This window comes from Siphateles boraxobius, unplaced genomic scaffold (genome assembly GCF_051911475.1).
Source record: "Siphateles boraxobius isolate OS27281-9 unplaced genomic scaffold, OSU_SipBor_1 130, whole genome shotgun sequence".
In the NCBI taxonomy this organism is placed as follows: domain Eukaryota; kingdom Metazoa; phylum Chordata; class Actinopteri; order Cypriniformes; family Leuciscidae; genus Siphateles; species Siphateles boraxobius.
The window spans coordinates 9,585,107-9,612,500 of record NW_027508734.1 but is presented as its reverse complement, the minus strand read 5'-3'; the positions used below and the strand labels follow the sequence as shown (position 1 = coordinate 9,612,500).

Sequence of the window (27,394 nt, the reverse complement as noted above, 5' to 3'; positions counted from 1 at the left end):
GCTGAATAAAAGTTATACAGTAATCTTTGTTGAATAAAAAGTTCAAATTAACAGCATTATTTGAAATAGTAAATATATATTTATAATGTTGCAAAATATTTCTGTCACTTTTGATCAATTTAATGCATCCTTGCTGAATAAAAGCATTCATTTATATTTAATTAACTTACTGACCCCAAACTTTTGCACGGTCGTGTAAATTTATATTATAAATATTTTTATTATAACATCAAACCAGTTTCAACACACATACACTTACTCAAGCAGTTCTATAATCTATTGAGTGTTCAATGTCCTTTTCCTCCACATATAATTTTCACCTCATTGCTCTTGATAAGCACAAAAGTTGATATGGAAGAGCGAAATCAGGACTACAGGAATAGAAAGCCAGAGAAAGTGGTTCACCTGGTTATTGGTGGATTTCAGTAGAGGTGGGGGGTCATTATGGGGCAGTGGTGAAGAGGCAGAACTATTTTCACTGTCACTGCCGTCACTTAAACTCACCCTGCGAAATACGTGACAGATATTCACCATTCATTATCCCCATCCGAGTGTCCTCACGTCAGCTACACAGCATGATATGCAGGCATGGATATAATACAGAAAACGGATTTTTTTTGGTCTGCATCCAGGGTTAATTGATAGTTTTTCATAGATATTTACCTGCGGTGACGATGTGTCATTTGCGTGTGTAACGGTCGCTCTAAGTCCGAGTCCATTTCATTATCATCCTCCTCTTCAGAATCCTCTTCGTTTTCATCAGAGTGCAAATCTGGGATCACCGACCGCAAAGGACCCAGAACTACAGGTGAATAAGAAAGGCAATTGTCTATAGAAGCTTTTCTTTCTTTAGTGTAATGTCAAAAAACAACCTCAGTCATATTTCATTAAACTATTATATAGCTAGTAAAATGCAATCAGTGGGAAAGAAAATAGGCTTCAAATGACTCTAACTTTAACCAATCGATAGGATTTGGTAGATATTTGAAAGGTTACCTTGCCGCTTATTGGCACGTCCAAAGCCAGAGCTGGAACTGGAACTGGAGCTGGCAGGGCTGGGCTGGTCCGACTAGGAAATGAGGAGAAGTACCGGCTCAATAACAATAATAATACCAATAAAAGCATTGGTTTTGTGTGTTCAAGAAGTTTGACCATGAGATTATGTAAAAAACAGCAAAACGAGATATCTCATAAAACACAGACTCTGTCCCTATGTGAATCACATTACAATTACAACATCAAAAAGACTAAGCCTTACACAGTATTGCTGTTTCTCGTGACACAAAAATTGGGTTTGCAGTTTCATAATTCCAAATCCACACGGAAGGAAGGAAGGAAGAAAGGAAGGAAGGAAGGAAGAGCGGGAGGGAGGAAGGAAGGAAGGGAGAAAGAAAGAAGAAAGAAAGAAAGAAAGGAAGGAAGGAAGGAAGGAAGGAAGGAAGAGAGGAGGAAGGGAGGAAGGAAGGAAGAAAGGAAGGGAGGGAGGAAGGAAGGAAGAAAGGAAGAGAGGGGGGGAGGACGGAAGGAAGAAAGGGAGGGAGGAAGAGAGGGAGGAAGGAAGGAAGAGAGGGAGGGAGGAAGAGAGGGAAGGAAGAGAGGGAGGGAGGGAGGGAGGGAGGAAGGAAGGAAGAAAGGAAGGGAGGGCGGGAGGGCGGGAGGGAAGGAAGAGAGGGAGGGAGGGAGGGAGGGAGGAAGGAAGGAAGAAAGGAAAGGAGGGCGGGAGGGAAGGAAGAGAGGGAGGGAGGGAGGGAGGAAGGAAGGAAGAAAGGAAGGGAGGGTGGGAGGGAAGGAAGAGAGGGAGGGAGGGAGGAAGGAAGGAAGGAAGAAAGGAAGGAAGGGCGGGAGGGAAGGAAGAGAGGGCGGGAGGGAAGGAAGAGAGGGAGGGAGGGAGGAAGGAAGGAAGAAAGGAAGGGAGGGCGGGAGGGAAGGAAGAGAGGGAGGGAGGAAGGAAGGAAGGAAGGAAGGAAGGAAGAAAGGAAGAGGGAGGGAGGGAAGGAAGAGAGGGAGGGAAGGAAGGAAGAAAGGATCTCATAAAACACAGGCTCTGTCCCTATGTGAATCACATTACAATTACAACATCAAAAAGACTAAGCCTTACACAGTATTGCTGTTTCTCGTGACACAAAAATTGGGTTTGCAGTTTCATAATTCCAAATCCACACGGAAGGAAGGAAGGAAGAAAGGAAGGAAGGAAGGAAGAGAGGGAGGGAGGAAGGAAGGAAGGAAGGGAGAAAGAAAGAAGAAAGAAAGGACGGAAGAGAGGAGGAAGGGAGGGAGGAAGGAAGGAAGGGAGGAAGAGAGGGAGGAAGGAAGGAAGGAAGGAAGGAACGAAGGAAGGGAGGAAGGGAGGGAGGAAGGAAGGAAGGGAGGAAGGGAGGGAGGAAGGAAGGAAGAAAGGAAGAGAGGGAGGGAGGGAGGAAGGAAGGAAGGAAGAAAGGGAGGGGGGTAGAGAGGGAGGAAGGAAGGAAGAGAGGGAGGGAGGAAGAGAGGGAAGGAAGAGAGGGAGGGAGGAAGAGAGGGAAGGAAGAGAGGGAGGGAGGAAGAGAGGGAAGGATGAGAGGGGAGGAAGAGAGGGAAGGAAGAGAGGGAGGGAGGGAGGAAGGAAGGAAGAAAGGGAGGGAGGAAGAGGGAGGAAGGAAGGAAGAGAGGGAGGGAGGGAGGAAGAGAGGGCGGGAGGGAAGGAAGAGAGGGAAGGAAGAGAGGGAGGGAGGGAGGGAGGAAGGAAGGAGGAAAGGAAGGGAGGGCGGGAGGGAAGGAAGAGAGGGAGGGAGGGAGGGAGGGAGGAAGGAAGAAAGGAAGGGAAGGCGGGAGGGAAGGAAGAGAGGGAGGGAGGGAGGGAGGGAGGGAGGGAGGAAGGAAGGAAGGAAGAAAGGAAGGGAGGGCGGGAGGGAAGGAAGAGAGGGAGGAAGAGAGGGAGGGAGGGAGGGAGGAAGGAAGAAAGGAAGGAAGAAAGGGAGAGAGGGAGGGAGGGAAGGAAGAGAGGGATGGAGGGAGGGAGGGAGGGAAGGAAGGAAGAGAGGGGGGAGGGAAGGAAGGAAGAGAGGGAGGAAGGAAGGGAGGGAGGAAGGAAGGAAGGAAGGAAGAAAGGAAGGGAGGGAGGGAAGGAAGAAAGGAAGAGAGGGAGGGAGGGAAGGAAGGGAGGGAGGGAAGGAAGGGAGGGAGGGAAGGAAGAGAGGGAGGGAAGGAGGAAGGAAGGAAGGAAGGAAGAGAGAGAGGGAGGGAGGGAGGGAGAGAGGGAGGGAAGGAGGAAGGAAGGAAGAAAGGAAGGGAGGGAGGGAAGGAATGAAGAAAGGAAGAGAGGGAGGGAGGGAGGGAAGGAAGGGAGGGAGGGAGGAAGAGAGGGAGGGAGGAAGAGAGGGAGGGAGGAAGGAAGGAAGAAAGGAAGGGAGGGCGGGAGGGAAGGAAGAGAGGGAGGGAGGAAGAGAGGGAGAGAGGGAGGGAGGGAGGAAGGAAGAAAGGAAGGAAGAAAGGAAGAGAGGGAGGGAGGGAAGGAAGAGAGGGGGGAGGGAAGGAAGGAAGAGAGGGAGGAAGGAAGGGAGGGAGGGAGGAAGGAAGGGAGGGAGGGAGGGAGGAAGGAAGGAAGGAAGAAAGGAAGGGAGGGAGGGAAGGAAGGAAGAAAGGAAGAGAGGGAGGGAGGGAAGGAAGGAAGAGAGGGAGGGAAGGAAGAGAGGGAGGGAGGGAAGGAGGAAGGAAGGAAGGAAGAGAGGGAGGGAGGGGGAGGGAGGGAGGGAGGAAGGAAGGAAGGAAGAAAGGAAGGGAGGGAGGGAGGGAAGGAATGAAGAAAGGAAGAGAGGGAGGGAGGGAGGGAAGGAAGGGAGGGAGGGAAGGAAGAGAGGGAGGGAGGGAGGGAGGGAAGGAGGAAGGAAGGAAGAGAGGGAGGGAGGGAGGGAGGGAGAGAGGGAGGGAGGGAGAGAGGGAGGGAGGGAAGGAGGAAGGAAGGAAGGAAGGAAGGAAGGAAGGAAGGAAGGAAGAAGGTTTCACCATCAAACAAGATGACAAAGGTTTAAATATACATGAGCCCCTGTATCGCATTTTATTAGAATGAATTGGACTTTCTGATGCTTCATATGATGTAACTGTTAAACTAATGAAATATCCCAATTAGTGTGACAGCATTGAACTAGAAGAAATAAATAATAATAATACCTCTGGGCAGGGTGCGAACTAAAGAAGGCTTGATCCCCTGAAGGACATCAAAACTTATCAGTAGATACGTTTCTAGCTCTGACTGATTTTAAATTGTAATTTTTGCCACCCCTGAAATGGGTCATACCATTATCTTCACTTCAGCTGTTGAATTAAATACGCTATAAAACCACGCTCATTCAGGGACATGCGTTTTATTGCATGAACGAGGAACATAATGTGTTTAAATTGCATACACAGTTCAGTTGAATGATAAACCCTCTTTAATGCTGTTAAGCAATGTACGAAGCAAACCGTTTGCTGAAAATATCCACAACTTAAAACTGAAATAAAAGTGCACGGATAATCTGTCAATCAATTACGCGTGAAAGTTGCATTCATTAGTAGTGTATATCTATACTGTACGTGTACACATTCAGATGCTACATAAGAGAGCTTGTTACTGAAAACGCACACTTTTTTGAACACAGCTGAACTAGCCTATTGCCACACAGATGTGAGGTTAGTAACACAGTAACATAATATAGTTACTCAAATACTGCATGACACCTACTGACACTTAGTAAAACTGACTCTGAAAAAGATTCATAGTTAATAGTGAGGCCATTTCCACGATGTTCTGTTCCACACTAGAGGCTTTGATGGGATTTAGTGTCACTTCCTCACTGTAAATCAGTGGGGCCTAATGAAGGCTGATTTATGATCACACAGATCCCTTTGGGGCAACATTCACACTAAACCTTCCTACTCGCACATGTCTCTTCACTCCGAGTGCAAGAAAAGCTATATACAAGTTAAACACTCATTATCAATCCAAATCATGTTGCTAAAACAGTCAAATTGTACTACAAGAACACCGAAATATACAGTATAGTATGCATATAGTAGTAAAGGTGTAAAGGGGTAGGAGTACATAAGTTTTACTTATTCCTACTCCTTTTTGTACATGTAAATCGTGTTTTTGGAAAGCATGGAGTTTTATTTTGTTGTTCATCTGTTTTTATTCCCATTATTTTTTTCTGTATTTTCATGTTCGAAATAAAGATATCAATCAATCAATCAAATAAACAAAAATTTTAGCCATCTGAAATGCGAATGCAGATATTTGCCTTGAAAGACAACAAAAGTGAAGGGAATGAGACACTTATTCAGTAAGTCCATCATGGGGTTAGACTAGATTTAGTAGAGGTCTCTTTGAACTGTTGCATGTGTAGATTAATTGTTGAGGATCCCACAATTTATGAGGCACCTTTGAACTCGCGGGGCAATATCTCACTACAGACCGAAGCCTCTCCGAACAATGGGACTGTGATTGATTGGATCCTACGGAGGTAAAAGAGCAGACGTGTTTTTAAATGGGCTTTATTTGCTTTTAGAGACACATTTACTGAAAATACAATTCAAATGTAACCAATCACACTTGTGCTCATGTGCTGTACGAACCGTTAATCCTTGATAAAAAAAAAGTTTGTTAAAAGTTAACAAAAAATAAAAAACATCAATTCTTATTTTTTCATAGAATCATATTTTTTAACCTCCCTCCCCTCCAAACGATTTGCCTCTGTGAAGGGTGTGACTAAATATTTCCACAGCTGACATTCAGATCTGCCTCCATTTAGTTAGCAACGCCCAACTTCCTACCATCCAATCAATTCCCAAAGGAGAAAAAAATCATTCCATCATTCCAGATTCCAGAAGCCATTTCACTCAGATATACGTCACAATAGGGAAGAAAACACAGTCTCAACTTTCGCTTCATCCCGACTTTAATATTAGTAGTTACTGTAGTTTAAATCACAAAATCAATGTTGCATTAAACTACATCTAATACCAAATTTGATGCATTATTGTAATTTTAGACTGAAAGAACATTTGCATTCAAAGAAATTGTAAGAGTAATTTGCAACTAATTTTAGCTTAATTATATTTTTTTAAGAGCACAAAAGGATTTTCAGGATGTACAGTTCTGCTGATAAGATAACAAAATAAATTATGTTAACAAAATAATCATACAAATTTCATGTAATTTCTTTTTTTATTTAGTACTGTCCTAAATAAGCCTTTAACATAACAGATGTTGAAATATAGTCAACAAAACAAAATAACTGAATTTAAACAAACTAACCAGTTCAAAAGTTGGCATACCCTTGAATCTTAATATTTTGATTTGTTAGCTGATGATCAACGACTGTTTTGGGGTTTTGTGATGTTTTTTCACGAGTCCCTTGTTTTTCCTGAGCACTGTTCTTCAGAAAAACCCACCAGGTTCCTCAAAATCTTCAGTTTTCTAGCATCTTCTGCAAGTAAACCCTTTTCAACAGTGACTATGATTTTAAAGACCCATCTTCTCACAATAGTCGTTTCCATCCCAATATTTTTTGCGCATTTTGGGATGTCGCATAAAAACGCTGGATGGAAACACCAAGATGCGCATAAACTACGACGGAAACACATTTACTGGATAAATCCCTCGATGCACAACAAAATCTCACGTGACTCAAAAGTGTGATTGTGATTGGATAACTGGACGAACCAGTGGACCAATCACATCGCACAGCATCTCAAATGTTGGTTTGATCATTCTGAAATCTCGGAGCCAAAGTCTGTCATCAGAACGATTTGGTTTAATTCCCTCCCAGAAGCGTCTCACATGATTCAAATCATTTATGATTTAGGTTTCTTCCCTAATTGCAGCAACTTTCATTTTTATTACAGATTTTTTGTGCCAATTTTCTCTGGAAGTGACGATTTTGTTCTATTGAACACATGGGATGGAAAAGTTGCTTTATTCGCAAATGTTTAATGTGATATTCCAATTTTGCAGTTAAATTCGCAACTTTGGATGGAAACACAGCTAGTGAGACAGTATGGATGTTAAACTGCACACTTCTCAACATAGTTGTTAATGCCTGCTATTAAAAGTGTTCATCTGCAACTATTAAGAGAACATCCAAATGCACATCCATGTGGCTTTCCAGAAAAAAAAAAGAAAAAAAAGGAGAAATTATTCATATAGCATCATCAAAAGTGAAGGTTAACATGGTCCTTGGCAAGAAAACTCTTCTAAAAGAGAGGCTCTTCTGAAACCGGCCATTTCTAACAAAGCAAAATGAGTGTAATGATGTTCTTTTAAAATTACATTCAGGACAACAGAGATGTGAGCTGTAAGTGAGGCGAATTGGACTGATTAACTGCAATCCACAAAGACTTCCCGAACAAATGGAGATATAATACAAATCAGGCTTATTGTGGCAAATGGGGCAGAGGATAAGAGAGTAAGAAAGGCGCTCTGTTACAATTGCCTTCATGACTCTCCACTTGGCTGAAGTTTTGAGGTTTAAAGTTACATTAAATTCCACTCGGTTCTTCTGTGCTGTACTCATGTTAAGTTTAAATTTGTGCTCTAGCTGGATACAAATTTTACAAGCTTTCCGAAATTGCATGAGGTGGAGAAACATTCGGAGAGAAAAAAACCCGGCAAGGAAGTTGAATGCAAAACTATTAACCTAATTCCTCTTGGAGAGCGGCCCGAGAGGAAATCTAAAGAAGCTATTAAAGTTAATCTGAATTAATTTGTTTACATTCTTCTCTGATGAGCACTTGGTGAAACTGAATTGGGTGTCTTGAACAAAATGCACAAGCTGAAGCCATTCAACTCCTCAGCGAATGGAACGAGTAAGTGTGGGGTTTAGAATAGGGCAAGCATGGTGATTATGGCTAATGGATAATAAGGTTTTAGAATACTCTTGGGAAACATTGGCTAATGTTGTCTATTCAACAGAACGGACCGGGAGAACGCAAAATAGTTACTCTCTAGTCAAGTCACCATATAGCGTTTAATAAAACACAGACAGTTTCAAAGCAGTTTTACAGTAATAAACCGGAAAAGAACCGAATCAATGATGCAAAATTTGTCCAATAAATTTCTGTATGTAGTACAGCAAACAGCGGCGACTATAATAGTCAAGTCACATTTATTTATATATAGCGCTTTTTACAATACAGATTGTTTCAAAGCAGCTTTACAGAGATAACAGGTAAATAATTTTGTAATAATATTGTTAAATATAAAATGAAATGTCCCCAACTAAGCAAGCCAAAAGCCAATGGCGACAAAGGCGAAGAAAGACTACAGTGGCGAGGAACCAAATCTCCATCAGTGACAGAATGGAGAAAAAACCTTGGGAGAAACCAGGCTCAGTTGAGGGGCCAGTTCTCCTTTGGCCAACGAACGAACAGTGTATGATTATGATTCAGGCAGCATTACAGGTCAGAGGTCAGATTGGATCAGAACATTATATTATGCAGTTCATCTGTTTGAAGACCTGAGTCATCAGACGCATATGGAGACGAGTTTGTTGAGGATCAGTGCGGATGGCTGTCGTGTCGATGAGGCCTTCACACGGGATAATACTATGGTACTTTATCAGTTTATCAGTTTTTTGTTTGTTTGTTTTTTAAATGACAGATTTACTATTACTCATACTTTGGGTTAGGTATTTGAAAAAACCCTTAACCTAAACTAAAATATGGATGTACATTACCGTTAAAAAGTTTGGGGTCGGTAAGATTTATAATTCTTTTAAAATAAATAAATAATTTTATTCAAAAATAATTTTATTTATGAATTTTATTCATAAATTTAACATAAAATGACAGTAGTGAACTTTCTATTCAGGATCATTTGACACTGAAGACTGGAGGAATGATGTTGTAAAATTCAGCTTTGATCACAGGATTAAATTACATTTTAAAATATATTAAATTAGAAAACCGTTTTATTTTAAAGTAAAATTTTACAATATTACTGTTTTGACTATATTTTTTTATCACATAAATGCAGCCTTGGTGAGTATAAAAAACCTTTCAAAAATATTAAAAAAATCCTACACACCCCAAAGTTTTGAATGATAGTGTGTAATAATGTATTTTTAATAATGGACACAAGTGATAGCCAACCTTAAATTGTGCAGCTTCTTGAGGTGTGGTGTCCTATTACTTGGAATTTCTATTATATTATATTATTCTATTATAATTTGTTGAGATAACTTAAGTATCCAACTTTTCTACACTAAAGTTAACTAAACTTAAAATTTTAAGTCAAGCACGAACATTTAAGTTGAAACAACACATTATTACTTATTCTAACGTTGAATATTAAGTTGTGGTGATAAAATCGCAACAATCATTTTTTACAGTGATAGGGATGCAAAAACACCCATAACCCCCCAGCAACCACCTACAACCCCTTATCATCATGGCGACCATCTCTGGTTTTACCTGTTCACTATGGCCATACTTCACAAATAAAGTTACTGTGCAATATCTATTATAAATTACAAACTCTAATTTCCATCCTGCCCTTTCCAAATAACCCATTCAAAACTCCCATCCACCAACTCCTGCTCACACAGCACTCGGCTGAAACCATTCACTACGAGCATCCTCGCCGTGCTTTAAACATACAAAAACACTACAACCAATCGAAGGCTGGATATAACAGCGTGCTATAAAACTGTTACGGCTCACTCACTCGACTGGGAGTGACAGTGGTGCTAGTGAGTGTTGCTGGCGGGGGGCAGGTGCTAAAAATCTCCCGTGAAGCGAGTTAACAATAGGGGTTGCCAAAAGTCCTGCAAGCAGGGTGGTAAAGACACTTAACTTCTACCCCTCGCCGAGTCTGTGGAAGAGCAGAGTTGTTTCTTTGAAGTTCCTTTCCCTTCGTTCTCACTGTTTTTCCCTTCTTTCTTCTTCTTTTTTTTCTTCAGTCTGCATTTTACTGCCTGTTTGTCCGTCTGGGGGCCAAGCTGACATCAAACGCATGGTCAGGGTCCTTCGCTGTAAATCAAGCACGGGCCGCACCCCTCTTCCCAAACTAGACACTTGTAAAAGCTCCCTTAGACAATAAAACTGATGTCATCACTCGTTGAGGAAAGGCTCGTAGATCTTTAAGTATGAAGATCATCCGGAGTGTTTGGGTTCAAACTCCCGAGAACATGGAGAGAAATACAGAGCCTTGCTGTCACCCAAACTTGAGTAATGGGAGAGCTGTGGCTATGCTGTAAAATGCTACATTACTTTTTTTCCAGAGCTAATGAAAAAAAGCAACTTCCATCAACATGGTTTGCAGTTTGCGGTGACATGCAGACCACCAAACTAAACCGATGCACTAAACCAGTCAAGCTCCGAACACACACACACACACACACACACACAACTAAATGATTATACAAGGAAACGTCTGTTAAATTGCTGTTACAAGAATAAATGCTCTGCTTAAACGGCGTGCCGTTAACAGACACACGTCAGCACATGATAAATATATAGTTGTCGTCAAACATTTTTCTGAATTACGATCGCCAAAATAATCCCTTTCAAATGCTCGTAACGTCTCATAATTCTTCATAAGTCTGTACTTACACTTGAGCGCTTTGCAATAAACACACACAAAACGAAAGACACACAAGCTCCAAGAGTTTAGCACACAAAGCAGGTGGTCACTAGCAGCAGCACACAGCTGGTCTGTGGCTTTACGACCATCGCCTCGGCTGTTGTGCCATAAATCTAGCAGTGGTTCTGAAGCTGGCAACTGCTCTGCTTTAAGACTATTGTCCCATTCCGTTCAAGCTTGTGAAGCTCTTCGCTTACGGAGGACGTCACATAAACAGATTTTAGGATTGGGTTACAGCCACTCCCACCAGTCTTTCACTCTGAGCGGCTCTGGTAGTGCCGCTACATGACAACATGCCATTTGGATCAGGCCAATGGCTGCGACACTTATCTTCCTTTAACCTGTACTTAAATTTGTACTACATTACATAAACTTGCTTTTTTTATTACAAAACTGTGGTATACTGAACAAATTGTGTCTCTATCTTAAAATAATTCAAATATATTTAATATTATTATTTCTTAAGGATAAAAAAAATCTATATAGGGAGCACTTACTTGCACATTACCATAATATTAAAGGTTAAAAACAGAGCCCAAACTATTAGCCTAAACTCAATTGTCATTTATTTGTATTTAATAATCAACACTCAAATAACAAATGGTATGCAAACATGTAAACTACACATAAGGCAGTTTTGCATGAACTTCTAAATCTAATTATAGAATTTTTGAAATATAATATTAAAACATTTAATTACGGCATTTTTTGTTTGAATTTCAAGATAAAAATTGACAGAATTTGAAAGATGACAATGTTTCTTATCGATAGTAACAAAACGCGGAGCTTATCGCAATTGTATGTGGTCAAGGTGGTTATAGGCTACAATAATGTATTCGTAGTGTACACATAAGACACATACCGAAAATTTCTCAGGATGAATGCGTGTACAGTTACACACCCCTAATTACTATTTAATCAAATGTCAAGGAAGAAAAATTAGTTTTGTGACATAAGGTAAAGTGAGGTCAACCTCAACAATGGGCCGGGGCAGCAGGGGTACGTATCACGGTTTTTCGGTTTGGTTTAAATATTGTTACACCCCTAATATATATTATATATTACATATGACATGCACACAGAAAACATTAAAGGACAAGTTCTGTATTTTACACTTAAAGCTCTGTGTTAAGATCATTTCTGATGAAATAGAACGGTTAAGATTGAAATGTGGACAAATGCTGCCGTCCCGAGAATTTTCGGTTTCTGTGGTAGCAGAACTGCCACTGCATAACTACAGAAAGAATACAAACAACCCCATTTCCGATTCCGGCGGCGGATTAATACCGTACCTCACAGAATATCCAATACAAAGAAAGAAACCGAAAATTCTCGGGACAGCAGCATTTGTCCAAATTTAAATCTTAACCATTCTATTTCATCAGAAACGATCTTAAAACAGGGCTTTAAGTGTAAAATACCGAACTTGTCCTTTAAGTACATTATTCATTGACCTGTCCATTTAATCAATCTATTCCTAAAATAAAAAAGTACATTCTTTTGAGTTAACATTAGGGTCTAAAACCATGCATTATTACTATTGTTACCATAACTACTATAACAACTAGGGCTGCAACAACTAATTGATAAAATCGATTATAATCGATTATGAAAATCGTTGTCAACGAATGTCATTATCGATTAGTTGGTCTGCTTACGTCACGAGGAGCGTTTACTGGTACGCACACACACGCAAGGTCTCTCTCCTAGTGATGTGTCGTTCATGAACGATTCGTTCATTTTGAACGAATCTTTAATATGACTCGGGACTACCGAGTTGTCTCAGAGAGTGATTTGTTCATTTTGTGTCGACCGCGCATGCGCATTGCAAAACATTTGGGTTCTGAATCTGTACTGGAAACAGAACTGATTAGTTCATCTCTCTCGAGTCTTCGGGTTCGGGACGGGTCCGAGTCTTTCGTTCTTCCTGTCAGTCCATAGAGACTATGCTGTCAGTACCGGAAAGAGAATTGATTAGTTCATCTTTCGAGTCTCGAGTTCGGGTTCGGCCGGGTCCGAGTCTTTCGTTCTTCCTGTCAGTCCAATAGAGGCTATGCTGTCAGTACCGGAAAGAGAAATGATTAGTTCATTTTTTCGAGTCTTCGGGTTTGAGTCCTTCGTTCTTTTTTCACGTGACTCGTCACCGTATTGAATAGCCTACTAATTTACAACCTATTTACAAAAAAGCACATAGTTAAGGTATTAAATATAATAGTACTTAATTAATGTATAATATATAATAAAACATACCACAGATGCACAAGAAACATTTAGAAAAGAGAAGGACAGGGACAATATAAGATGGAACTTTTATTTTAAAGATAATGTTTTGCACATATTTTGTATTTTAATTCCTAAGTATAAAACAATATACATTCAGGCGCAGTCAACAATACGAATATAATGTTGTATTTGATGCGAGATACCAGCGGTCACGTGACAAAAGAACGAAGGATTTAAAACCCGAACTCGAGACTCGAAGAAAATGAACTAATCATTTCTCTGTCCGGTACTGACAGCATCGCCTCTATGGACTGACAGGAAGAACGAAAGACTCGAACCCGAACTCGAGACTCGAGAGATGAACTAATCATTTCTCTTTCCGCTACTGACAGCATAGTCTCTATGGACTGACAGGAAGAACGAAAGACTCGGACCCGGTCGAACCCGAACTCGAGACTCGAAAGATGAACTAATCATTTCTCTTTCCGGCCCTGCTGCATCACACACAGCACGGTCGGCCCAGACAGATCCGAGTCAGACACTGGCGAGTCGACAGCTAATGTCTCGAGACACGAGAGGAGAACTAACCTGATAAATATGAAGTTGCAAAGGAAAGAACGGATCAGGAGGTGAGGTGAACTAACAGAATCAGACTGCAATAGCCTGAACTTAAGACCCAACAACTAATCGATTAATAAAACATTTCGGTTTCTTATAATTTGGCTTTGGCTGCATTACCCTATAGTTTATTTTTATTCTTTTTACAAATGTAATCAACATTTTCGTAAGTACTAGATGTATTGGGATATTTAACATGCCATTTTAATTATATTATGCTGAAATGAACGAAATGACTCGAAAAAAGATTCGTTCTTTTTGCTGAACGAGACTCAAAGATCCGAGTCAGTAAAATGATCCGAACTTCCCATACTACTCTCTCCCTCAGGCGCTCTGCCGAGCGCGCGCGCTACACGGTTTGGAGCAGTCTCTTCTGTCTATGCGAGACAGAAGAGACTGCTCCAAACCGTGTAGCGCGCGCGCTCTTGCTTGCGCGCTCTAGATTTCGGGAGTTTGAACTAATTCGCGGGCATCAGGGAGCCGCAATCAATATGCGGGAGACTCCCGGGACTTCCGGGATGTCTGTATTTTGTCTCGAGCATCAGGTTGTGCAATCAGTTCGCTCGCAACGTAAGTGATGGATTAAAATAGGGCTACCGCAGAAATAGGTTAAATTAAAACGGTGTTTACAAAGTGAAGCATTAAATACAAAGGCAGTTAATAACAGCAGCAGTAAAATATTGTTTTTTAGTCACTGTACTCAGTGGTTTTCAGCGAATGCTTGTGCACTAATGCATAATTTCTCCTGTCCTTTACTCAAGCCTGTTAGCTTGCTGGGTAACGTTACCTCCATTCCGTTCTCTTTTTATAGCATTTGTCTACTAAGTTTTAATTGTTTTTCAAACGCGATCTACTGCGGCTCTACATTCACACAGTTGTTTTCAGTCTTTCTATATTTATTTAATCAATTTATCCTTATATTATATTCTTTTATATATTATATATATATAATATATATTATATTCTTTATCCTTATATTCCTTATATATAATTAATTTTAAATAAAAATTAAATGAATTATATATTTTAGATGTTTTTAGTTTGTTTTTAGTTCAGATATTCACATCTGAACAACATGTCTGTGTAAATTTGTTTTAACAAAAATTGTGTTAAAACATAATATGTTGGATATCATTTTTTTAACAATAATCATGTTTGTCAACTTGCCATCAGCAATTATCATTAAAAACAATGCAAATATTGATATTAGTAAAACTCAATGTGTGGCTTTTGCACTTTTTAAAGTTCACTTTTACACATAAATACCCTGATTTACGGTTTTATTTAGTTATAATAATAAAAAAATCTAATTTAATTTCTATCCGATTAATCGATTAATCGAAAAAATAATCGTCCGATTAATCGATTATCAAAATAATCGTTAGTTGCAGCCCTAATAACAACAAAATGGTATTTATATAATATAAGTGAAGTAAATTCCTTCACTATAACATCTATGAAAAACTACCATATTTACTATACTTAAGTATTTAACTGTGGTAAAACCCATGGTAATGTTCGATAAGAATTGTATGAAAGTAGGGAAATCAGTTATTTTTAGGATAAGAAGCGAAATGCGAAACTAACTAGGTAGCAGGATATAGAACTAACAATAGATGCACTGACAGCAAAAGTTAGTTAAATTATCCATCAAACTGTCCATTTAGTAAATCTGTGTCTTAATCATTATTCACTAATGTTTGTTACAGGCTTAGAAAAGGGTCTAGGGGGAAAAAAAAGCAAAAGGCAATTACAACTTCCTCTAGCAAAACGCTCCTTTACTGCCTTTCTAAAGACAGAAATATACTGTGTGAATGTTAGTGGTAACGTAGATCAGAACAAGGCCACCAGGGCCTTACAGACCTGGTGACCCAAAGAAAGCAGCACCTGGTATTCGTCAGTTGTCATAAACACTGAAGTTTCTTTCCTTCCCTCTTTTTTAAAGAGCGAGTTTAAAGGAAAACTCTTAGCTATTCATGGTGTCCTTTCCCCATTCTCCTCGGGTGTCATAAAACCATAAATCTCATCTCAGCACTCGCCTTCAAGCCAATAAAACAGCCCCCGTTTTATGAGCTGCTCTCTTGCTGGAGGTAAATGAGCCTTGCCACTGGTGACACTGCCGAAGCTTAAAACATTCTAACATAGATCTACATGAACTACATCATTTTTCCAGTCCAGGAAAAGTGACGATTGAAATCAAGACTAAATTCACTGACTAGGAAACTTCTGTTATTGCCAGTTTTGCAACATTGCACCTCCTCGTGTCTGGCAGCAATTTAATCAGAAACATACAATCCTCAATATGACGAGATTAAATTGATACTACATCAGCAAACTAAATAAGCAGCCTTTGACCAACTACCAGATTTCCTTTCCTGAAAAGCCGAGGTCTAGCAAAGGACGGCACCCAAACCAGACAAATGGTCTCTCAGCACCTGGACACCCACCAAGTTTATTAGATCCCCTCTTGCACAAGACCTCCTTTATCTCAAGCCTCTGAGAGCCTGTCTCAACCTCTTTGTTTGATGTTTACAGAGAATCCCAAATCCTAGAAAAAGTCTCCGCTATTAGTCAACTACATTGTTCGAACACTAAAGCTCATACTACAGACTAGGCTCTGAGATCTATTGTACTTTCCCATCAAATTGCTCCCATAGATTCCAGTACTTGTACAATAAAATGGCCTTATGCATTGAGATAGAGATGCACAGCATCAAAATTATATCCAAAAAAACAAGCAATATTACTCACGTAAATAGTACCAATATATAGTGCATTCCTACATTTAACAATTATTACAAAGCCCTCAATTTGTCATTAGCGAACCATTTCCATAAAGGTCATTATTGAGCTCACCAAATGTTTGTAGAAACTACAAAACCCATTTAAGGGACAACTGACCAACTAGGGGAAATTGAGGGACTATTTTCACATTGTTTTATGTGAATCAAGTATTATGATTGGAAATTCACTTACGTCTGATCTTGTGAACATGTTGTCATCCATGTCCGAGTCATGCGTGTCCAACACATCATGGAAGGGCGGTAACGCTGGTGGTTTTCTCTTCTCTGAAAGTTCACTGCTTTGTAACCTACTATGCCGGATTTGCGGCTTGTCTTTCAAAACTTTTTTATCCGAATGTTGGTGCTGTAACAAAGTGGGACACGCTTGCAGCTTTTGCGAGCTCTCCGAACTGCTTTTCTGTTTTTTGGTAACATGGCCTTCAGTGTCCAAAACAGGCCGCCGTTTACTTTGTCCCAAGCTTGAGAAGCTAATCTCAGATGACCGCGGCTCCTTCGACGTGGTCTTGGGCTCCTTGAATCCCATTTGGGGAACGGTGCGATCTTCCTGAATTGGTTGATTCTCTTTGGGTTTTTTGGAATCTTTAGAGAGTTTTCCAGAGTCCTTGCTGAAATCTCTGAAGGCACTTTTGGACTCCTTTGAGTCTTTGGAAGGCTTGTCCTTATGTTCCTTAGACGGTTTGTGGAGCTTGAGGGAGCTGCTGCTAATATTGTTTGTGGTTGTGAGAGCACTGGTGCTTTTGGACCCGTCCTATAATGAGAATATGACAATATTAGAACAGATATAGCCAAATACTTTGAAGTCCCAGATGAATTAATTAGTTAAGCATTGTATCCAAAGGGACAACCATTAAAAAAACACTACTAAAACTACTATGGTGGTAACATTTTACAGTGATGGTATAATAGTATTTTAATATACACTATGGTTCAAAAGTTTGGAGTCAGTACGATTTTTATGACTTCTATACAGCAAGTACACATTAAATTGAACAAAAGTGACAAATCTTTTGCAACATAATATATGTCTTTACTATTTAAAAAAAAGCAGCTCTTCTGAACTTTCTGCTAATAAAAGCTGTTCTTTTGAAAACGATTGTTTGGATCATTGAATCATCATTATTTACCTGTTTATCCCTATAAAGTGGCTTTGAAACCATCTGTATTGTATAGAGCATTGTATGCTGTGAATTAAGGTGACTATTTATTTATTAACAAATCCTGAAAAAAACATTAAGAAGCACAACCGTTTTCAACATTGATAATAAGCAGCAATGTAGTGATGCTGCAAAACAATCCAGCTTTGCATCGCAGGAATAAACTACATTTAAAAACAAATTTAAATAGAAAACAGATATTTTAAATTGTAATAATATTATTTCACAATATTACTGCTTTTACTGTATTTTTGTCAAATAAATGCAGCCTTGCTGAGCATAAGAGACTTCTTTCAAAAACATTAAAAAGTCTTACTGACCACAAACTTTGAACAGTAGTGTATACCATAATTCCTAATCAATGTGCCATGGTATTTACATGGTAAAAAAAAAACAATTGTACATTTTGTTAGTGAAATGAAGAACAATACATTAACAACTGCTATAGATATTCAAATACTGAACTTTCCAACCATTAAAATCGACAAATAATGTGTGCTCAAGCAAACAATCAAAACCATAAGTGATGTGAAACATTTCCATAAACAATTGTTCAGCATGATCTGGAAAATAATACCACTGGGGGAAGGGCAAACTCAGAGGTATCTGGGAGGCAACCTGGGGACAAAACAAGCCTTTCGTTGACTTTAATGACAGGGTTATCCTATCTTCAAACTAACTAGCTCCTGTCAATAAATCATTGATGCAGTTAAGTGGTTCAGCAGTCTAGACAGAAAGGGAGATCCAACTTGCGTAAACATCTTTTATTTTTTTATATCTGCTACAGCTTTTACGAGAAATGGACAAAACCTTTCATTCACATTTGAAACAGTGTTGCAAACGCATTGAAAGTGCTGTCTTCTAAACCATTTAAAATGACTTATTTCGTTTTGAAGCCAATGTTCATGTCAAAAGTATTTAGACTTCAATCAGTTATAATTGACATGGTACAGTACATTTTGGCAGCAAAAAAAGAGGTAGAAACCTCTATTCTCTATATTTAAAATCTGAATCATGATTCTGAAAATAACTATGATCAGAATTCTAAGTGCTATTAGCGCTTAGTGCCAAAACGCTTGCAATATTTCTCCAAGAAAACTCTAGGTTTGCATAATGGTTGACTTTTCAGGCAACCATTATGGTTGGTAATCAATCAACCTTCAAAAAAATCTTCAACCATAACATCGAATTAAGTGGAGGATGTGGAGAAGGACAACAAAGCGCAAATTGTCGTTTTTGTTTTTGCTAAAGTGACCGGTGCAGTAGTGCAGGGGAGGTTGGCTGCGAACGACCCCTGATCTGTCAGTAATCCATCACAACCAAAGGCCTGTTTGGATTGGGAACCGTTTCCATGTGCACCGGGGACTCTTGTAACTTCACTGTAAGAGCTAGCGTACAATACAAGGTGCTTAGCGGCTAAGTGATATTGCACAGGAGGCTAAAAATAAACCTAAATCAAGGAAACGTGGCGGTATGTGTATTTGCTAGCATTACGGCTAATGTGGTTTAATAGATGCGAAGATAAAAGGCTGCAGCATCTAAGGTTTTACATTAGTTTTCCTTCATTTAAATGCCATTTCAGACTGATTCACAACAATGTGTTGTGAATCGGTTACACTTTATTTGAAGGTGTCTCTGTTACAGTGAAATTATATATGCAAGTACTGAGTGATATTAATTAACTACATGTACTTACTATAGGATTAGGTTTGGTTTAGGGTTAGTTGCATTTAATTATGCATAATTTAGTTATTACGTGCATGTGTAACAAGGACACTGTAAAATAAAGTATTACTTAAAGTTTTTCGCACATGCAGAACGCTATTGTAACGGGACACCTGGCAAGTTCGTTTACGTCATTGGAATGTTAGCATGTGCTTTCTCAGCAGCCAAGAAAAGCTTGACTTAAGCCAAGTTTCACATCTCTAAAATCCTTGGATTTAAATTGCCCCTAACGTCTTTCAACTTGCCAAATATGCAGGATTAGGCAGGATTCCTTGGAGAAACTGGGAGTCATGCGAAGTTTTCTCAAAAGTTCAGACGCTCAAACTTGGAGATCCACACTCACCTTTGACCCTGGGAAAGACTTGCTCTTTTTCACATCAGAGAAGGTCAATGTTAAGGAGCTGCTGGGTAATGTGGGCAGCTTTAGATGCTGCCCGAACAGAGAAGTGGAGCCCTCCTGCATTACCATTACCTAACAGATGAAAGACAATGAAAGAAATTAAAACTTTTGTTCAACAAGGATGAATCAGTAGTGATCAAAAGTGACAGTAAAAGATTGCGGTTTCAATAGAAATCTACAAACGATTTGTAATGCTGTTCTTTTGAACTTTCTACTCAACAAAGAATTCTGAAAAATAATGTATCACAGTTTCCACAAAAAAAACCTTGATCAACATATTAGAACGATTTCTGAAGGATCATGAGACACCGAAGACTGGAGTAATGATACTGAAAATTCTGCATTGTAAAATGTATTAAAAAAGAAAGTAGTTATTGTAGTAATATTTACATTATAGGATTGTAATACTTTCGAATGTTAGTGTAAGCCACGATCAGTTATTTTTTGTGTTTTACTGACATGAGCTACTATGCTTCATTGCACACAAAAAGCCTGTTTTTCCACACAAAGCTAGGAAAAGGAAAGTTTTTTTTCAGATGCAGAGAAAGTTACTGTATTTTGAAGATTACATTAAGTGTGAATTAAAAAATGAAAACGGTAAACTTCAAAAAGGAGAAAATACTGTTGAACTTCTGTTAAACCCGGGCTGAGTGGAATATTGAGTTGGTAGAATATATTCATTTATTTGTTATAAATTATATAGGATAAGGCAATACCATTTATATCGATATACAGTTTGATTTTACGAGCTCATCTGAAAAAAAGCGGAGGACACAGAATGAACTGAGGAAAGCGCATAATCCAATTTGTACTAAACATGAGACAAGCTTTATATTAAGGGCTTCAAAATAACTTGTAAGATACAATTAATGTGTATAGTTTAAAGCACCTTGATCCGCTCTGTGCTGTCGTGTCTTTGGACCGGAGCTGTGGAGGTTCGTGTGACACTAACGTGAAACCGACTTCTTTCGTCTGAATCGTTCCCTAACCCCAATAGTGGACTACAGTATGTGCCATTCACTATATAGAAAATGGCAATAGTGTGAACAAGTGACCGATTTTATCTGCAGCTTCAGCGGCCATTTATACCGTAGGGGGCGGAGCTTAAGAAACTAGAGAGCATTTGATTGGACAGAAAATCTGATGAGAAGCAGCAGAGTGATATCATTAAAATCATTGATCCGTATTGGCGGAAGTGAGAAACTGAGTTTTGAACACTTATGTTTTGTCATTGTTTTGGAGCACACTAGCTCACAGATAACAATAAGATCATATTCATACTAAAAGCCAAACAAATTCAATCTTGATTTCATGGGGAAACCTTTTTTAAACTTTTTTTTGCAAACAGCCTTCATGGTTACATTCACTATATATCTGTTTTCATAGCCTTCAATATTTTTGTTGAACAACATTGGGCAGGATGGGGGAAAAAACATTTTTACAAAATAAATACAAAAAAGGGCTTTAACCAAATAGAGAAAAAAAAGTTGAAAATATCAAGATATATATTGTATATTGCCATTCAGCCAGAAAAATTGAGAGATATGACTTTGAACACATTGAAATATTGAAAATGGAGTTTGTCCTTACTTTAGAGTCCTCTGAAGATCTTTTGTGAGGATCCCGTTGCTGTAAAGGACAAAGTACAGATATTACAGTCCAAAAAAAAAATAATTATGAATCAACACAAACCACCACAGACAAACAAACAAACACTCTCTAACACACATTTTGGCAAGAAGCACTCTGTTTACTCCTAGCCTGATGTAATGACGAAATGCCTTTCAACAGCCAAAACAATCAGGTAAATTGGAAAGGACCTTTCTCAGTCACCACCTTGTTAAATTGATATTGCTCTCTTAATTAAAACAACTTCCTGCGCAAATGCCATTTGCCAATAAACTCTTTCGATTCCTGCCGTGCTTCATCTGTAACCCAGACAAGCACCAGAGGAGATGTTGTCATACCCCAAGCCGTAAAACATTTGAATTAGTGAAATGAGGCAAGAGAGGGCGAACTAAAACTACAAAGAGGGCCCTCTCAAGAATCCTTTCTTTAAATATGTCTTAAGGGTAAAAGCGTCCCAGTTCATGGCTAATCCACACTAATGGGCTTTCGAATGCTGGTGGAACTTCAAAATGTGTCCAAGATCAACAAAACGAATCAATATAAGCCAGTTGATTCATAAAAGCACGTGGATCGCTCTGCAAGGGGCCCAAAGATAACTCAAGTTTCCTGTAGTGATAGATGGTCATGTCAAGACTAGCCCAATCAAATCTTGTAAAGTTGCTTATCGTCTTGGTTGATGGAAACAGTAATTCCATTAGGACCGATTGCCTCACATTGGCCTTCATCTCCAGAAGACTGTTTTGCTAGCGCTAGCACAGACAAGCAGCAAGGTATATCCTTGCATTTTTCACCTGTGAACAGAGTGCACGTATTTTAAAACCACATGGGGCTAACTAGTCAATTCCTCTGCAATGAACACCTGTTTTACCAGCACCCAAACTCTGGAATAGTCTTTCTAGCCTTGTTTGGGGAAACAGACACACTCTGTCAGTTTAAATCTAGACTAAAAACACAACTGGCATACACATAACCTTGCATACACATAACACATTATCAATTTCTATTATTCAAATCAGTTAAATGATTGTAAAGCTGCATAAATTAGGTCAACCAGAACCGGTAACACTTCTTATAACAGTCTGGTTTCTCCCAAAGTTTTTTTCTCTATTCCGTCCCCTGATGGAGTTTGGGTTCCTTGCCACTGTCACCACTGGCTTGCTTAGTTGGGGACACTTAATATATTCAACAACAATATTATTGATCTGACTGTACTGAAGCTACTGAATGAGCACTGAACTGAGCAATGACATCATTTTTTGCAGAACTGTTTTATAGATGAAATAACTAATTTATTAATTGATGATCTTTACAATAGAACTGAATCAACACAGAACTGACTTCAGCTGAACAACAGCCGAAACGCATAATTTCCCTGTTTATCTCTGTAAAACTGCTTTGAAACAATCTGTATTGTATAAAGCGCTGTGTAAATAAAGGTGACTTGATCTTTCGAGATTTAAAAGATTCCAACTAATGAATTCCAAGTAATTGCGAACAGTTACAAAATACAAATATTTTCTAAACCATCTTTGATTCGTACATTAGCTCAGGAACTGATCATGGAAATCACATGACTCCAATAATAATAATAAAAAAAAGATCTTGTTCCCAGAGGTGAGTCACGTACCCCTCCGGCCTTGAGCAGCTTCCTGCGAAACTCTTCAGTAGGGTTGTTGAACGTGAGCTTTTCACACCGGAGATGATTGACAGGTGGGTGGCCCTCCAAGTGCAGGAACAAATCGTAGTCAAAGCGCACTTTTTTTGGTTCTTCCTGGTGAAAAGTGACAATAATATTACCCAATGTACATAGTCACAACGCTGTCTGAATTGGTTTAAATTTATGCAACAGATCAAATGCACTTGTTTATAATGGATAATAATTCATAAAAAAACAGGTTTGCTCAAAAGACAGTACCTTATTTTTAAAGTAAACTTCAATAGGCAAGATAAATCCAGCGTATCCAGACTCTTCAACTTTATATGGTGGATCCTTGCACACTGCAAGACAAAGAAAGAGACTGTGTTTAATTTTAGCATGAAAATCATCAATACTTTAAGCAATAAGGGACAAATAGGTGTGGTGTATTATGAATATAACCATGGCGTGGTGGTTGTTAGGTACAACACCATGCTTGCAATCCCTTAAGTCGTAATATAGCTTGAGTGCATTTTGTAAAGTGGGTATTACATAAAAATTGTATTAAGACAAGTTTTATTAAGAAAATACATCAAAAATTGTATTAAGACAACAAGTTTTATGAAGCAAATACATCAAAAGAAAACCAGTAAATTATTTTTTATAAGTAAAAAAGGATCCTAAAACCCAATTACACATTTTATTTGTTATGTTAACAGTTGGTTGCACATCAATGAAAACAACAATAGCACTCATTTTTATTATTAAGGGAAGTAGTTTTGTGTTTCGGGGCCATTTCATTCTTTCGGTTTAAAAAGAACCAACGTCATGATAAGTGAGGTGTATGCGTTAATTCGGAGTGGTGATTGGCTGCCGTGGCTGGAGACCACTTTCTATGTCATCAGTTTCTGAGCTGTTCTCCACATTACTCATGACAATAAACTCTTCTAATCCAATCACTGCGCTTTATTACGCATGAGATCTCATTACAGCAGAGAATTCAAATGTGACAAGACCCCTGAACAAAGCCTGTTCAGCTTTGTGTTCGGACACGTTTCCAAGTACAGTAAAGCAAAAGTGTTGTTTGCATTTTCCCCATGAAGTGGGTCAAAGCAGTCATATTTTTCATTTTTCAACACATGAAATATTTGACTGTAACAATATTTAATAAGTACCAACATGGGAGTGGTTTCTGTGCAGAACACTGCAATGAGTTTAACACTCGCAGCGCGTATCACAGTTCAGATCTGGACCGGAGCAAGCGCGTTTCAAGTTATGGACATATTTCACTTACTGTAGTGCTCAAAACATGACCAGCACCGTGTATGTGCACATATTTCATCCATGTCTTCTTCAAATGAAATAGATCTAATGCAACGTCATCTGATTATGAACACAATGATGTAGACCAGAAATTCAAAGACAAAAAAAGTAACTATTCAAAACACATCTGTTTACCTGTGCATTTACTGAATGAGCACTGTGCAACTGTTCGTCCGACTGTTGGCAATGTATTTTATTTTAAGTTTTAATTATTCTAATTTCATTTGATTATTTCTGTATTTTATCTTTTATTCTAAACTGTTTTAATTATTCTGATTTCTTTTGATTATTTTAATTTCTTCTATGTAAAGCACTTTGAATTACCATTGTGTATGAAATGTGCTATATAAATAAACTTGCCTTGCCTTGCCTATTCTTTCTGTGTTAAACTGATGATGTAATTTGTCCAGAGATTGTAGAGCTCGTAAATTTAATGAATATATATCATTAGACATTTTAAAGGTTCTTCCTCATTTTTCATATAGATCAGTAGCTTTAATGCATATTTGTTGATATTTCTAAGAATAATTTATCAAAACATATTTTATGCGTTTATGATATTTATTAGTATTTCTCTCATGATAAGAATTTTGTGCGTTTGTTATATTTTTGAAAAGTTTTTTCTGCTAATGTTTTAATATTCTTTGTCCGCATGATTGTGCTGTAGTATGTGTGTGTTTTATTGGTTGTTGTCTCCCCTCTTCCACCCTAAACACTCCCACTTTTTTACAGTATTTATACACAAGTCTCTTGAGCTCATCAAGGCTTCATTTATTTGATCTAAAATACAGTAAAAACATTAATATTGATGCCATTTGAGCTGCCATTACTCCAGTTTTCAATGTCACATGATCCATCAGAAATAAAAATATATAGCCCATACATAAATCAACTTTAACAAATTGTCTTTATACATAATAAACCCTTTGTGAACATTAAACTTCATTGCCAAGTAAAAATATACGGTGAAAAGTTGCAATAAACTCCCCATCACCACCATGTCTCAGGGAGGCGTTCTAAAAAGCTTCATTGCCTCTCAAGGGAACTTATTAGTGTTTAGACTAGCAGTTTAAATGACCTGGAACGTGTGTGACATCTTCCCTGATTAACTGCATTATTTATGTGTCTTTATGGCCAACTCCTTTGTGCAACATAAAAACAATGCTCTCTTGTTATTTTAAATGTATGGCCTTCATCAAGAGACACTACTTATAAAAAATGTTTTGTTTTTTTTAAACTGCTCCAAAGCACATCTAGTTTTGCTTACACACATCATTCTTCATCATCATAAAACACCAAACCTCTGCAGTGAATAACTTTTCTGACTCACACACACACACACACACACACACACACACACACACACACACACACACACACACACACACACACACACACACACACACACTTCAAGGTACAAAAGAAAAAAACATCAGGCTTGGTCCCAATTAGACGTTTCAGGATAAACACCCAGTTTAGGTCAGGTGACGTCCCATGGGAACACTTGTTTGTCTCGTTCTCCAAATCCCAAAAGAGCTTCTTAAAAGCACCACCAATTAGTCACCATGTACTGTTGAGCGTTAATGGATACAAGGACACCTGCAGAAAACGTGAAATAAAAAGAGGAACTAGTTCTTTCCTTGCACCTTTTAATATAATGAACTGCACTCAATATTTAGAGGAACTAGTTATTTCCTTGCACCTTTTAATATAATGAACTGCACTCAATATTTAGCCATTATTAAAATAAACTGCCTCACAAATCAGTTTTTGTTTGATAATTAACCTCAAACTCTCAAATGTTGCTGATTTGGTTCTGAAAAAATGCTGAAAATAGTTTCCACAACTTTAGGCAGCAAAGATACGTTTTTATTTGGTTAAAAAGATGTCAAAAAGATGATTGGTACTACATGAAGATACTGACTTAAAACATAGCCATGAAGTCTTTTTCGATGAACCTACACAGAACTCATTCAAACAGGTAGTGGAAAAACTCAAGATGCTCTCGTTATTTGCTCGGCATTGCTCTCGAAGGAAACTGACAAAGCTCAACATCAATCGGCATGCTAAGGTTGTAACAGCAACTGAGCCCCTCCCCCCCTCAGGCTATGTGATGACTTTAATGGCTAGACGATGACTGACCTCGAGCCTAAGGTCGCCGGATCCCAAAACGGCAACCGCTAAACAAATATTACAGAGATTGATTGCCGTGTCGGGTCACGTTTTGTTATTGTCCCTTGAAAGGTTCTGTTTGGTATGGTGCATAAATTCGGTCCCATGAAGCCACTGGCAGTGAGAAGAGTGAGAAAACTATCATAGGGTGTTTTGTTTATAAGATGCTTTCTCTCCTGTGTGGGATTTCTTAGCTATTCAAAACACTTTAACAAGCATAACTCTCCAAACTCAAGTGGTATATGCTCTTGCTGGAGGCTTCTGTTTTATGTTTGTTGCAGTTACTCAGACAGGCACACTTACAGTATTTTGGAGATTTAGCATGTTACTCTTTCTTAGGACAAGTGCATCATTTTGTATTCATTTAGCGTCACCTCTGAAAGTCAATGCAAAAATAAACAGTGGCCATGTTGTGCTTTGCAAACACTGCCTCATTGTGTGGTAGGCCAAAACCTGGATAAGAGTTTGCATTTTAGCACATCCGTGTCCATCGTCCTGAAGTCAATGGTTTTTTTGAATGCTTGAAATAAGCTCTGTGCTGAACACAAGCTCAAGACTGGGATGGGCGATATGACCAAATTCTTATATCACAATATGAGCAATTTTATTTCACAATAACGATATATCAGGATATAGTTCATTCTTATTAAACTGAAGAGCAGTGAGAGATTTCTTGTTGTTTGATTAACATTAACAGACGACAGCAGGTTTATTAGGCTGCTGTCACTTTAAGACCGAATGCACGGATCCAATATACTGTCACACATCCATTTTCTTTTATGTTTATGTTTGCGTTCACTAAAGACATAAATGACTGTGTTTACAAGAATACTTGCAAAAACGGGCATAAGTAGCCTATGTGTATTTAACCGTTCAAGCCCAATGAGGCGCAAAAATTACTCAAGAGCTCTAAGCAGCGGCTTCAAGTGCACGAGTCTCTCTGACAGCGCGAGAGTATCGCCAAAGGAGTTGTCTTTTGCTGCTTATTGTGCTTCAACGGTTTAAAATCACTTGTTTTTAAACACACGCGCAGCACAGCAACGTCAAGTGAGAGTAACCGCAATAGAGGCGATAGTCCAAAATCTCTACCGTTTGACAAATTTCTACCGGTAT

The 27,394-nt window shown here is 38.7% G+C and overlaps 1 protein-coding gene across 3 annotated transcripts in view; it reads right to left on the bottom strand.

Annotated features, from left to right (window-relative positions):
* Window positions 1-27,394, bottom strand: part of mllt3 (MLLT3 super elongation complex subunit) — a 59,837-nt gene that overhangs the window by 4,296 nt on the left and 28,147 nt on the right. The window contains exons 3-10 of one of the 3 annotated variants that reach the window (XR_013203604.1): window positions 23,066-23,148; window positions 22,778-22,921; window positions 21,112-21,150; window positions 19,465-19,593; window positions 16,415-16,990; window positions 997-1,069; window positions 664-802; window positions 505-566 (exon numbers count right to left, since the gene is read on the bottom strand). Coding sequence is in view for 2 of the 3 variants with exons in the window: in XM_077227784.1 (XP_077083899.1) it covers window positions 406-505; window positions 664-802; window positions 997-1,069; window positions 16,415-16,990; window positions 19,465-19,593; window positions 21,112-21,150; window positions 22,778-22,921; window positions 23,066-23,148 (1,283 nt within the window). In the remaining variant the exon portion in view is untranslated. Of the gene's footprint in view, window positions 1-405; window positions 567-663; window positions 803-996; window positions 1,070-16,414; window positions 16,991-19,464; window positions 19,594-21,111; window positions 21,151-22,777; window positions 22,922-23,065; window positions 23,149-27,394 lie in introns of those variants that run through there. The other 2 variants (XM_077227784.1, XM_077227785.1) reach the window with 2 other exon arrangements.